We start from the raw sequence: 15,020 nt of genomic DNA on the forward strand, positions 1-15,020 counted from the left end.
ATGATACGTATATTTTTAGTACGTGGATAGTTTGAAGCAACATATAATATCAGTATGTGTATATAATTTGAATTCTAATTAAATTTAGCTGAAATTCGGAATGGTAATAGATTTTACTCTGGATTAACTCATAAGCTACTCCCGGAAAAATAAATGGTTCTCGTGGGATGTGTGTAAAACTGAATTCCACGCGGACGAAGTCACGACGTCCGCTAGTATATGTATAATAATTCAAATAATATATGTATAAAATTAAACCAAATGCTTTTAGAAGCTACTTTATTTACTTATAAAACTAAGTATTTTACAATGTAAAGTAGATTGTCTAGAGGAAAATACACCAAAAACATTTTCACTACACTGTTAATAATTTGTTTTTCCAAGTTATTATTAAACAGTATATAAGTAACACATAGGTAAGTTGTATATTTACATATTTAGTCAGAATAATGTCGGTTAAAAACAATGTTTACGATGAAATATTAAATATTACTAAACATTTGATTTGAAATGGTCTAATATATTATGAATAATAAAAATTGGTTGCCTGTAAAGTCGGTATACGGGCGAAAGTTTTACGTGACAACGACTGTGAGTGGTAAAATAATTTTAATGTGAATATTCCTAATTTGAACCGGTGTGTATGCCTATCTCTCTCACTCTCTCTCTCTCTCACTCTGTCTCTCTCGCTCTTAGGCGGGCTAACTGTGCTCGATGTAAAATCCATGGATTGCTAAGATATTTATCTCAGCAGTAGTTAGCTGGCGATGTCCTTGGACACTTTCCACCAGATCGACCAGTGATGCAGATAGAATTGTATAAAATTATATGAGGTCAATACCTCAATTCAAATTGTCCCCTGAATTTAGGTGGGTACAGACAGATTTTTGGCAACCAGCAACAATATCTGCTCATTGCTGAAGAAATAGCTGGTCATTTTACATCTCTCCCTGGATGTCCCCTGAATTACGTGGGTTCAGAGAGTTTTTTGGCAACCAGCAACAATATTTGCTCGGTGCTGAAGCACCAGTTGGCAATTTCCTTGGACACTTTGCATCAGTTCTTCCCATATACGGGTTACTCGTAAAATCAATAAAATTAATTTTAGAGATGAAACTACCTCAACTCAAAATTTATCACCCCTGAATTTTACATGAGTACAAAGAGATTTTTGGCAATTAGCAGCAGTTTCTGAGCTAACAGATTGCAATGCCTTTGGATACTTTACCAGTTCTTCTCTTGATTCAGATAGAAATGTTTAAAATTAATTAACTTTGGAGATGAATACCTCAATTCAAAATGTCCGCTGAATTTAGGTGGGTACGGAGAGATTTTTGGCAACCAGCAGCAATATCTGCTCGGTGCGATTTCCTTGGATACTTTGCATCAGTTTTCCCCAGAAAAAATGGTAAAATAAATTAGAGCTGAAAATACCGTAATTAAAAAATAATGTCCCCTACATTTTAATTGAGTACAGGAAAAATTTGCAATTGGCGATGCCTTTAGATTAGACACTTTACGCCAGTTTTCTCTTGATTCAAATGTGTAAAATAAAATGTTTAAAATTTATTAACTTTGTATTAAATTAACTTTGGAGATGAATAGGTACCTCAATTCAAAATGTCCCCTAAATTTAGGTGGGTACGGAGAGATTTTTGGCAACCAGCAGCAATATCTGCTCGGTGCTGAAGCACCAGTTGGCGATCTCCTTGGACACTTTGCACCAGTGCTCGCCGTGGTGCGGCTCGGCGGCCTTGCAGCGGTTCTTGACTTCCTCCTGCTGCTGCTCGTTGCCGTGGAGGAGTTCGAACTTGTAGAAGTACGCCCACGCGTCGCCGAGATCTGGATCGATTTTGACCTGTTTACAATTATCATTATTATCATCAGATTAATTACTGGAATTTAGTTTTTCACAAAACCCTCGGAAACCAGGGATATTTCCGAGATAAAAAGTAGCCAGTGTGTTAATCCAGACTATAATCTATCTCTACTTCAAATTTCAGGTGATTCGTTTCAGTAGCCGAGGCGTGAGAAAAATAACAAACATTTATACCATCAAAATCGTCAGGTTTTCGCAAATCTCGGGAATCCATGGATTTTTTCGGGATAAAAATATGCCTATGTGTTAATCCAGAGTTAAATCTATTTTCATTCCAAATTTCTGCCAAATCGCTTCAATAGTAGCGGCGTTAAAGTGTAACAAACATACATCCATACAAACTTTCGCGTTTATAACATTAGTAGGCTGTAGGAGTTTTCGTTGCACCTATAAGGCAGTAGGATTACTATTCTTCTTTCTTCTTCCGCAGCCTAAGGTCTAAAATGCACACCGACGTATAAGAAAAATCAAATGTTGACCAACAGCGGGGAAATTGAAAACATCGCTTTCAACAAACAACACTTTCGAGATGTCTCCTACAGTTATGGTCACACAGCTTAGCAGGGCAATTATCTATCGGTAGGTATACAACCCAAAACACGAGTCGCTAAATAAAGTGATTATTCGCTCATCTACGAGTAATAAGGTTATTTCAACGAAATGACTTTAACAACGCAATTTTACATACAGTAGCGAAAATTGTAAACGAATGAATACTTGCCTCTTTTGTAAAAAGCTATATTTTATTTTTTCCCGTCAAAAATATTTTGACCACTAAAAAATTTAATATAAATGAAAAAACGTAAAATTTTTGCCGCCGAAACAAAACACATTAGCAAGTGACGTCATTCATAGAGATAACAGCTTGATTGACGTTTGCAGTGATGTGATATATCACGTCACCGCAAGCGCCAATCACAAACCGATGCCTTGTAGCGAATTACGTCACAGTTTATGATTTGCATTTGCGGTGACGTGATAAAAATATAATTTTGTTTTATAAAAATATTACAATTACAAGATTAATTTTCACAAATAAAAATGTTATTAAAGTTTCAAGGCATCTAAAGTACCTATATGCAAATAATCTTTTTAGTTTTATACAGCAGGCGAGTAGTCTATTGCAAATTGCAGGCTACTTATATATACCTACCGTTCTGTTGAACCACTCGCGGCATTTGTTCAGTTTCCGCTCCGTCCAGAACAGTTGCGACACCGCGAGCAGTACGTGCGCGTCGTGTTCACATTTCTTTAACGCGTCCACCTTTTGAAAACATATTTTTTTAATGGAAAATTCATATTCAAAACTCATTTATTTCATGTAGGCTTAGATTACACGCATTTTTGAAATTAGGTTCGTAAGACAGGTTCTGCTGAGTAGAGCGGGTAAGAAATTTACAAAAAACTAAATTGTTTTGTAAGAACATTGTGCTCTTTTAAGACGTCATTCTTTTCGATATTCATTAATAAGACTGTTATTAAATCTATTTCTTGTGTGCGATTTAAATGCCTCCAGGCATCATTGTTATTATACTCATCAATAGGTTAGGGTAGGGGTAGGGAAATACTGCATATATGTCAAAGCTAAGCTTGACCGACTTGACTTAACTAATATTTAAATTAAAAATTAATGTATCAATAGAAATGGCAATATGACATTAAAACCGTAACATTAGGCTAAATAAAAAACATACGCTTTTAGTCTTCCTCTGCGGGCGAGACTCCATGAAGATGGCCTCCGCCCACAGGCGGCCCGCCGTCGGGCACTCCTGGAGCGCCTTAGCGAGCAGCCCCCCCGCCACCTCCGCGCACCCCGCGCGTCTCTCCAACCGCACGCTCTCTAGCCTGAGTACCATACATTGAAGATAAATTTCATTCTAAACAAACTATTTATTTGATGATCTACCTGTAGAATTAAGGCTTCATCTACTTTTGGGATCACGTTTGCTGGTTTGAGATCATCAGCACTCATAATACTTTTAAATGCGAATACACAATCAGTTATATAATTTACAAAAATGTTAAATAAGAATGGCCCCAGGATGGATCCCTGGAGCACTCCAGTTATTCGAGTAAATAGCGGAGAAAAATGATTTCTTTAATTTCTTCAAAGAAAACCATAATAAGAGTCAACTTCCATACATAAATGTATGAGTCACTGTGTCACTGTGTCAAATGCTTTCGAAAAATTTGTATAAATAGCCTTAAATTTAAGTAAAAATAACATGTACGTCAGTCAGTTACATAGATTACAAAAATCGATAGGTTAGATTATAGTGGATCAAGTACTATACTATACTACTAGAATAGTACTTGATCCACTATAGATATCATGTTAAGCTGGCAAAACTAGCATGGTGTGGAATATGGTGCACAAAATACAATGTATAAAAGATTTGTTAACTTTCGATGAAGCATGTAAATCGAAATTGATCTAAAATTTGGTAAATTGTCCTTTTTAAAGACAGGTAAAAAGCTAACATTTCTAAATTTTAAAGACTGTTTGACAGTTTTAATTATTTTTAAGGGATCTCTTTCCTTTCTGCAAGAAATAAATCATCCAATAGTAGTAATACTCACCATAGCTCAGGGTTCTTAGGATTCCTCAGTCTTGCCTTCTCTAGAACTGATCTCGCTTTGGTCACATGCTTCAACTTTTCCTCTAATCTAGACAGTAGTATCCACATAGGCACGCAAGTTGCACACTTTTTAAGCTGAAACAAATATTTTAAGTTAAAATCATAAACAACGAATTTTGGAGTCACACAGATACCCTACATTACAAACATTTCAGTCCAAAAATGGAGCATCCTCAGGAGACATTGACCCTATAATAAATAATTATCCCTTATACAAATACCCTATGATATAAACTATACTTTATCGCGTGTTTTGTGGACATCTACTTAATAGATAAACTTAAAAATCAAAACCATCTGAATCGGTTTCACAATCGGCTGGCAAATCCCGCAAAGTTCCCATTCTCGTGGAAATACGGGGATAAAATATGGCCTATTTTATTCCCTGACAATTGGTGAAAGAATTATTTAGTTGGTCCAGTAGCTAGAGAGACTATTCAATGCAAACAAACAATGAAATCTTTCCTCTATAAAATATTAATATAGACGAGTAGATATGGTTGATGTTCTTAAAAACAGAAATAAGAGATACTCACTCCCTGAGAATATGTATTGTGCGCCTCGCTGTCTCTGCTCAGCTGTTCCTCAATCTCGCCCTTCATCATGTATAGTTTGGCGTAGTCGGCGAACACTTTAATAGCCTCCTCTAATAGCTTGAGCGCTACATCACAGTTGTTTAACGCCCACTCCAGTTTAGCTGATTTTATCATGACCTAAATAACAGTGAAATAATTTATTATAGTAGACAAACCTATTTAAGGTATTTTTGTTTGTTCTTGGGACTTGTGATCAGTCGTTAGACTATAAGCAGGTGAGTTGAGTGACCTTGAGGCAGTTACTGACAGGAGAGCCAAAGTTCTGTTGTCAACTCCTCATCAAGCACGTCAGCTCGTTTCACACACGGTTGATTTGCACTAAAGGATATTTGACAATTTTCTTATTGTCATCATTAGGTCAATATATGAAAAGTCTTTCCATTTTTAGTATTTTTAGCCGCTTCTATTATCTGAGGGAAGTCTAGCCCAGTCTATCACTATCGTCCACCTTATGTCGTCTTTTGCTCAATATTTTCCCTTCCAATATTAGTCTTAGAAAACTGGGCTCCTTAAATTATGGAGGACATGAGTTCTGTCTGACAACACTAAAGCTGTTCCATTTAATATATATCATTTTCCTGTAAGTATACACATCTCGAAGGCTTGTTGTCTGTTGATTGCTTCGACAATGATTAAGTTATAGCCATTGTTCTATTTGATTATTATGGATAACACTCACGATTAATTAAATTTAATAATAAATGACAGAGATTTGTTTAATTCAACAACTTACCCTCGGTGTAGGTGCGGATGCTCTGGCCTTAGCCAGCAGACGCCTCGCTCTGTCATACTCTTTGTTCTCGCTCTCCAGTTTGACAGCGGCCAACCAGATCTCCTCCGAGTTGGGATTGGCTTGGAAGGCCAGGGAAAGGATGCCTCTTGCAGCTGGTACATCACCTGTAAATTATTTTGTCAATTATCTTAATTACTTTAAAAGCTGGATTATTTGTAAATGTTTTGATTTGATTTGATTTGACTCTACCACCCGTTTGGAAGGCAGATTCTACTGAGAAGAACCGGCAATAAACTCAACAGTTGCTCTACTAAAAACTCTCAAATTAAATTCAAAAATACTATACTAATGTGCATAAGGGCTAAGTAATAATTCATGTAAGGGTAAATCAAGAAGGCCAATTTGCGTCAACTACAGATCTCACGACAAGAGAAAGACATAATATTGTCGACCAAGAAATTATCAATCTCTCTTTTGTCCCATCGTAACGAAAGAAATTGAAATTTTATGATATTACGGAAGTCCGCTGCGAATGCCACAAGGTGACAAAAAAGTACACTATAACGGAAAGTCGGTATCAATAAGAAACAGAAACACGGGTGGATACCCCATGACATCAACATGCCATGATATGTTATCGCTAATATTTAAAATTTTAATGCAACTTAACACATGCTGTTACGAGACATTAAGAATTTTGAATTGAATTTTACCAGCCAGTCAGGATTTAGAAGCCATGAGTACACAGCAAATCGCTCTTGGGACAGTGAACAACGACCCGCTGCAATAGTGCCTTCAAGATGACTCGTATCCTATGAAGTTTCCTTAGTATGCTGTTTAAAAGTGGCTAATGATAATTGTTTCTTACCCGCCAACCACTTGGACTTGGCGCCCATGAGCCACAACACCTCGCTCTTGGGACAGTGAGCCACAGCCCTCTGCAGCAATGCTTCCAGACTGGCTCGGGTACCATGTTGTTTCTCCAAGTACGCCGCCCGCAGCCAGATAGACTTCTTAGAGGGGAACACGGACAACGCGTATCCGTATACAGCGCGCGCGCATTCGTAGGCGCCTTCGTTTGCACACTGGAGTAATATATATGGATAATATTTATAGAGCATATTCCGAACAAGTAATAATTAAATTATGGTCTGGCAAGTTCGTTGATAACAATTCCATGATATGCGGGCGACGGGTGAAATCGTGCGTGCGGGGAAGTGACGTGCATCAGTCGTGGTGCATGTTTTTCATTTATTGCTACACAGCCCCCGCTCCGCGCGCAAAATCGGGAGTGTTACGAACGAAGTTGCCAAGCTATAATAGAGTATGAACTATACAACTATTATGATGAAGCAAGTAAGCCAACTGTCGGACAGGGCGACATCTGTCGCATTTGTGACTATTTATTTTATACAATAGTTGGCACAACAAGCAGATAACAGGAACACGCTGCTATGCCAATCTGAGTCTTATGTGTCAAGCTTTTGGTAGACGACAGGTATAGCGGTAGTACTTCCACATAAAAACTCAAGCACAAAAGCTCAACTACTGTTAAAAAGGGTAAGAAATCATAACTTACTGCTTCAGCGTCTTCCATCCACGTGTGTTTCTGGTCTTCCGGCTCAATACCCGTGCTTATGACAGACCGAATGATGGCCTAAAACATGCAATGAAATTGTATTATGTACAGTTTTGCCTACAGAAATAGTATAGAAGAACGAAGAGCTTTCATTTATTCTACTTTTATTTTACATACATTATATGCCTTCAGTAGTGTGGTCATACCACTGCACTGAATTTCTAAGAATTCATTTCTTAAAAATTCAGAGCAGTAAAATTTTTCAAGAAATTCATACAAGATGGCATTGTAGATGTCAAGGCTAACTAAAAAATAAACATAATATCATGCATGATTTTCGCACAGTTGGTTGTGAATTGAGGTCTAGTGGAGGGTTGGGTCCGGAAGTAAGTAGATTCAAAAAATTCTCAAACAAACAGTCACCTGACAAGTATTCACCGCTCCAGACTTCTCTGCTTCCATGGCCTCTTTGAACCAATGCTCCCTGTTGATTTCCACGCCGTTAGCGCTCAGGGACGTGATCGCGCGGTCTATGATCTTTTCCACCATGTGACTGTTACCTGAATACATCAAGAATAATTTACAATATCTCCATACTCAACATAGGCAAACAAAAATTCTTTACTTCACAAAGAATAAACTCTTATTAGTGATCGTTCACTAGTTTTTTTGACTTGGAAATTTAATTATAAATACCATTTTGATTAATAATAAATTAAATCATGTGCCCATATATTTCAGCTTTGGATGTTGGACAGATTAGTTTGTATGGAGCCTGTTTACTCAGACTTCGTTTCATCAAAAGGCAAGAGTGGTCAAAAGCATTTCTTGTGTTATGTTTTCAAAGGGACCAGCAAGTATTCCCACAATTTGGCCCGTATAACCCTGAACCCAGTGGATATGAGCTTTGCCTTCGATTTGGAGGGCGTAGGTTAGAATCCGGTCAGGGGAATGCACCTTCAACTTTTCAGTTACGTGCATTTAAAAAAATATCACGTGTCTCAAATGGTGAAGGAAAAACATCGTAAGAAAACCGGCATACCTGCGAATTTTCTTAATTCTCTACGTGTAAAGTCTGCCAATCCGCATTGGGCCAGCGCAGTGGACTATTAGCCTAACCCCTCTCATTCTGAGATGAGGCTTGTGTTCAACAGTTGTTAATGATGATGACTCTGAGGTCAGGGCTTCATGGTAGGCTGCAGACTCCTTATGTATTTATGAACAAGTAACTATTCTCTTTTATTAAAAACAGACGACCTGTTTTTACTTACTATATAAATTACGTCACGCGGTCTTAAAAGCAATCAATTTTGTGGGTAGTAAATTTTTGTTTCCTTAGAATCAAACCAATTACCTTGTGCTTCTTCAAGTTTGGCAGCCGTTACCCAAATCTGTCTATCTGTAGGTATATTCTCGCGGGCTTTATTGAGTACTTTCCTCGCATTTTCGTATGTTTCCAATCGAGCCAGCGCCAACCAAAGTTCCACGCTTGTGGGACAACACTCCACTGCTCTAGAGAGCAAGATGCGAGCGTCTTCAGGGTTTTCCAGCTCTACAGCAGCTTTCCACAGACGTACAGAGTTGGGTATATGTTCTAACGCCTTGCGGTATACTCTGCGTTTTGCCTAGAGGTAAAAAGGTTTTTTTTTTATAATAAAATGACATTATTTAGCGGACTGAAAATAATGAATATGTTCCAGAATATATTATTAACTAACAAAGTGAGAATGTCGACGTCGACCTTGTGTATAAAAACAATAAATATAGTAAAAAGAAGCTTAGTAGCAAATCAAACTAAAAAACAGAAAATAAATAGTGATTACAACAAAATAATTTAAGTAATAAAAAAAATAGGAAGAAATTTAATATATCTCGAAGCGGGTTGTGTGTCATTTCAGTTTGAAAGTGAATAAATATTATGACCTAACAAATGAACTAACTAAAAATGGCTATGTAGTTAGTCTGTATGCCGTAGAAAGTAGGTGCGAGAGGATTACCAGCAAAATCTCTCTATAACTTGCTTAAAGATCTTGGCCTCTCTAAAAGTGCAGCTAGTTCTATATTAGAACGATTATCCAAAGCTGCTTTAATAGGATCTTACCAAATTTTGATAGGTAGGGAGAACAACACGAGCAGAGAAGGGGAGTGTTGATCGATCTTCAAGTCAAGGAATTCCTTAACCCTACATCCAATAGTCACAAGTCCTGGACTTTGCTTGGTGTTTTTCTCTACCACGCGATGGACCCGGCACCCGCACGGTGAATCCATGGAATGCTAAGATATTCGTCTCTTTTCTTATTGATCCTTGTTAAGTCGACTTCAAAGGAATCAGTCATGGTTGTGGATACGATTACCAGTAGGATGTGTTCAAAGTTATATACATACACTAGCGGACGCCCGCGACTTCGTCCGCGTGGATTTTAGTTTTTCACAAATCCCTCGGGAACCATGGATTTTTCCGAGATAAAAAGTAACCTATGTGTTAATCCATGCTATAATATATATCAATACAAAATTTCAGCTAATTCGGTTAAGTAGTCGAGGCGTGAAAAAGTTACAAACATTCATATCATTAAAATCATCAGTTTTCGCAAATTTCGGGAAACCATGGATTTTTCGAGATAGAAAGTAGCCTATGTGTTAATCCAGAGTAAAATCCATTTCCATTCCAAATTTTAGCCAAATCGCTTCATTCCAAATTTTAGCCAAAACTGTGTTAAAGAGTAACAAACATCCATACAAACTTTCGCGTTTATAATATCAGTAGGATAGGAAGATAATTACTTTACTGCCACAAAATTTCAAGTTTCTGTTCCAAGTCAGACTGCCAGCATTAGCTCCTCGCCACACTTTATTGATAATGTTGATTAGATAGCACCAGTGAATGATTGTCTTACCTTGGGCTCCTGTTCCAAGTCAGCAGCCTTCACCCACACTCGCACACTATGCGGGAGGTTCCTGGCCGCATGAGCTATGACTGCGCGCGCGGTGTCGGGCGGCTGCAGTCGGGCCGCTTCTAGCCATAGCTCCTCGCTGCTCGGGTTTACCTCACAACCCTTCATTATGAGGTTTCGGGCTGATTGAACCTTTCCTGTAAAAAAATATTTTAAATTATTTTGAATTTGTTATTTATTTATTTATAGATTTTTAGTGTGGTAAAATTTTAAAGCGAAATTTGTGTTTGCTTTTTGCGATTTTAACACTTGCGCTGCGGCACTGATTTTTCTGTACTTTCCTCTGGTGCGTTACGAGGTATTTTGATCTCATACTAAAACTTTATGTGGTGCGGTACGAGGTCCAACTCTCGAAGACACTAGACTTACGAGGTCAATTGACCTCGTACCGCAGCGAACGTGTTAAGCCTCACAAATGCCTCAATCCAAGTTTAACGACAAAACTACTTGAAGTCAACCATAAAAAAGTTAAAACAGTTAAAGAACTAACAACAGGGCACTGCTCATTAGAACCGATTTCTAGGTAGTCCTCTGTGCTGAGTATGCGCGGAGGAAGAAGAAACACCGATATATGTTATGCTTAGATGCAGAGATGTATCTGAACAACGCGCAGCATACATTGGCTACCCAGCAACACTCCTTGAGCTCTGTTGGCTGGAGTGACTTCAGTTGAGGATCAGCACCTAAAGGACTTACACACAACAGCCAACTTTACAGGCCAGACGCGGAAACGCCCAGGAAAGAAGAACAGGCCTTACAAAACCACATTATCATCAAATTCAGCTTACATATTATCAGTGATGTATACAACACTATGATCATTTTCTACATCACCACTAGGGGTTAAACCCAAAAGAAAAGTAGTGTGTGACCTAGCACTAGCACCTGAGAGAGTTAAGGAGATGATAACTCTATAATATACTTACCAGTAACTTCTTCCAATCTAGCACTGGCAATCCAAGCTGGTGGGTGGTTAGGATTAGTTTCTCTCACTGACTTGAGGAGCAGTCTCGCTTTCTTTATGTCATTGATGTCGCCTCCATATGTAGGTATCATTGACTGCAAATCTGTTAGATATCCTTTGGGATCGACAACCGTTTGACCTGTCACTGAATCAGATACTTGGGACAGTTTGACAGTCATAAGGGTATTTCTGGCTTGACCAATTTTTCTCAAGTCCAAATCACCTGAAAAATAATTTATAATAAACTCTCTTGTACATTTTAAAACCGAACTTTTTTATTTAGAATAAATAAATTATTGTCAGACATCACACCAGAAAAAAAATTGCTTGATGTGACCAAAATGTGTCGAGTGTATTTCCCATAACTCTAAGGTTATATTCTTTAAGGAAAATATATAAATATTAAGAAGTAGCTTACAATTATGAAGTGCAGAGTAGCAATATCTCATCAATATCGACAGTCTTACCACTACAATTATGTATTTTAAAATGCAAGGATAGATAAAGGCGTGTATTACATGGATAGTCGAAATTATTTGAATTACTTTGTTTGAAACTTTTGTTCAGTTAAAAAATATAGTTACGCAGTTTGGCTCCTATAAGTTTACTTGTCAACACCTTGAAGTAATGGGAAATACTTCACAACACCCTGTATAATGCAATTCTGCGCTCAGACTTTAAACTTCTAATATTTTGTTGTGCATACAACTGACTTCATATATTCGCTATTGAGTGTTTCACTATTTGCATGATTTATTTTTGGAATAATAATATTGAGTAGTTGGTTTGAAATGTAAAATATAGTTACCAGATGGAGTCAGCATTCCAGGAGTGGTTACACCGGGCATCATAGAAGCTAGCCCAGAACTAGGGTCGAGGGATGATGTAGATTCTCCACCAAGATTCCTCGACAACACGCTGTCAGGCAGTGGTGTGAATTTCTCCGCCCTAGGATTTCTTTGCTTTCGGTTTCGCGCGTCTCCAACTTCAGGTATTGCAGCCCATTCATCTTCTGATACCATTTTTAATTCACGCTTTAGATCTGAGAACTGCTGTTGTATTTTTGGCCTACAAAATGGTACCACCTTAGCAGCATTCTTACATTTTAAATACAAAGTTCAAACGTTGAAGAGAGAAGAGAAGAGTTGTTCAATTGAAAAATAAGAATAACTAATAATTAACTATAAACAAAACTTTGATTCTTAATCAGCAAATAACTCACTGTTAGGTATCAGCCATAGAGAGGTTATATTGAACTAAATGCCTCTTGGTTATTTAATAGTATGAAATCCACACTGATTTTATAATCACAAAAATGCCCTTTCCGTATATTCTATGTATGGAAAGTGATTTAGTTCATTTTAGTGTAATAATATTTTCATCATTTAGGATGAAAAGACCATACCGGATGAAAATATGAACCAAAACAAAAGTAGAGCACTAAATAGGTAGTCAACACTAATATTTTGGGCATGTTCGGATGAACAGCTCTCAGTATGTTATTAAATAAGAAAGTTTTTCTTCAATTAGTACTGTTCTTGGGCTTTATCTAATTATTATATTATATTTATCCAATTATTTTAATTTATTATTATACTGCAAACATTTACCTTTCCTGACGGTATCTCTCCAAATCTTCTTTAAGACGTTTCTCTCTATACTCTTTCCTCTTTTCGTCCATTCTCTTATCAATTGACTCATAAATAGCATCTGCTTCTGCATCGTCTTTGTCATAGGGATCCTAAATGAAAATAAAACATACATAAAGTATTCTAAATTGAACTTGTATTGTATTATGTAAAAAAAAATTGTAATATAACAGAAAAATAAGACATTATTGTAGTTCATGTATGTAAATTAACCACTTATTAGTTATTCTTATACTGAAAATTTCTTGGAACAAAGAATAATTCAGTTTTTATAGTTCAGTTCTTGTTTATAGCCCAACCCAGAACTTGGACATAGGGTCTCTTATTTTGACACCACATAGGACACTGGTGGATCACTTCCTTAGTTAAGAGAAGTATCATGTCAAAAAAAATAAATAAATGGTATTATTATTCCATGAATAGTAATAATTAATTGATACCTTTGAGAACAGTGACCCACTGTAACCTGAGAACTCATCATAATTGGAGTCATTTAAATCTTCATCATCATCTTCCTCTTCATTCTTTTTACGTTTGGCAGCAGGTGGAGCATGTCGATCATCACTATAAAATGAAACATTTTCTAATTAAATCTACAACATTTAGTATGAAGTGTGAATTGAAGTGTAGGTTAGCTTCTGTCTGGTGATAGGCCTTGGTTAATTACCAACTTAGCTGCAAAGGCACAACATTCTGGTACTATTTACCGCTAAGATTTAGCAATCCCATACTATGGCACATAGAATAAACTTGTACTTTTCCAAGTTAGCTCGCTTCCATCTTAGACTGCATCATCACTGAACATCAGGTGTGATTCAGTAGCTAAGCTAGTGTGCATCACACTAGCTTAGCTAATTTGTCATTGAATAAAAACAAAAGCTAGGACTTGAAGTTAAGCATAAGAATATAAGTTTGTACATAATCTTGAAGTCATACACATAGATCTGTATACTATTCAAACTTATTTATTTCAAGTAGGATTAGTTTCCAAGCACTTTTGAAAAGTCAGGTTTCTCCATTTGTACCAACTATAGTAACAGTTTAGAGAACAGGATCTTCTGGAAAGAGCCGTAGGCATAAAACTTCTTTAATTTTTCAATAATTATTACTGTATAATAATTTCCAGATGTTTTTCTTTTTTCAATTTGTCAGATGATTGTATTTTTTGGTTCCATGAGTACATATTTAAAAAAGTAATAATATAATAATTTGAACCTTTTGTTCAAATTATTATATTATTATTTTTTGTACTTAATATTATTTCAATATAATTATCAGACATATTACTTACGATACATCATTTGCATCTCTCGCTGGACCAATATCAGATCGGGTTGTGAATCCAGTAGCTCTGAAATGGTAAAAAGTTGTAGTTTAGAAGTACTAAGCTCATAAATCTATTGATCTTTAAAAATCAAACATTACTTTGTAGTTTAATTATGTCTATGCCTACTAAAAAATCTAAAAAATAAAATAAATATCTACTTTCTCTACCTTAAACTGAAATATAAAGGTAAATAACAAAAACGTACCCTCTTCCAACACCAGCTACATAACCTAGTGGTGCAGGGATTCCAAGGAAATGCTTCTTGTTCTTATTGACAAATGCTTGCGGCGGCACCGACATTATTCTGTATGCCAGGCGCTAATACTGATTTTGAAATTTATAGCAATATTTTATTGCTTTCCGTAATATTTTAATAATTGTTTATTTTTAGTCAATAAAAAAATTACAATCAAATCAACAATCACTCAACAACAAGGAACATATTTACTCAGGAGAAGAATACCAACCTCATACAAAAAAAGTGGCACTAAAATTACCGCCATCTGTGGAATGCCCCCATTGAAACAATTTGCCAACGCGGGAAATTCAAAGCTAATATATTGTTTTTAAATTTTCACAGTTCAGCTTTTGTAGACGGAATAGCTTTAAAATAAATATTTTTAAAAACCATTTCGATTAATTAATTAATTTAAACAGATATTTATAAACTCTGTCGATTAATTAATTAATTTAAACAGAT

At 36.5% G+C, this 15,020-nt stretch overlaps 1 protein-coding gene across 1 annotated transcript; it reads right to left on the reverse strand.

Annotated features, from left to right (window-relative positions):
- Nucleotides 1–265: 265 nt before the first annotated feature.
- On the reverse strand, nt 266–14,760 carry LOC112045236 (pre-mRNA-processing factor 6). Its single transcript, XM_024081341.2, has 17 exons — nt 14,526–14,760; nt 14,285–14,344; nt 13,434–13,557; nt 12,955–13,085; nt 12,153–12,412; nt 11,307–11,567; nt 10,324–10,517; nt 8,781–9,051; nt 7,850–7,986; nt 7,427–7,504; nt 6,716–6,932; nt 5,848–6,011; nt 5,055–5,231; nt 4,460–4,593; nt 3,574–3,724; nt 3,033–3,143; nt 266–1,858 (listed from the first exon to the last, which is right to left on the reverse strand). Exons 1-17 carry the CDS (start codon nt 14,618–14,620, stop codon nt 1,634–1,636), a joined length of 2,790 nt encoding a protein of 929 aa, XP_023937109.2. The 5' UTR covers nt 14,621–14,760; the 3' UTR covers nt 266–1,633.
- Nucleotides 14,761–15,020: the final 260 nt, after the last annotated feature.

This window comes from Bicyclus anynana, chromosome 19 (genome assembly GCF_947172395.1).
Source record: "Bicyclus anynana chromosome 19, ilBicAnyn1.1, whole genome shotgun sequence".
NCBI classification, from domain to species: domain Eukaryota; kingdom Metazoa; phylum Arthropoda; class Insecta; order Lepidoptera; family Nymphalidae; genus Bicyclus; species Bicyclus anynana.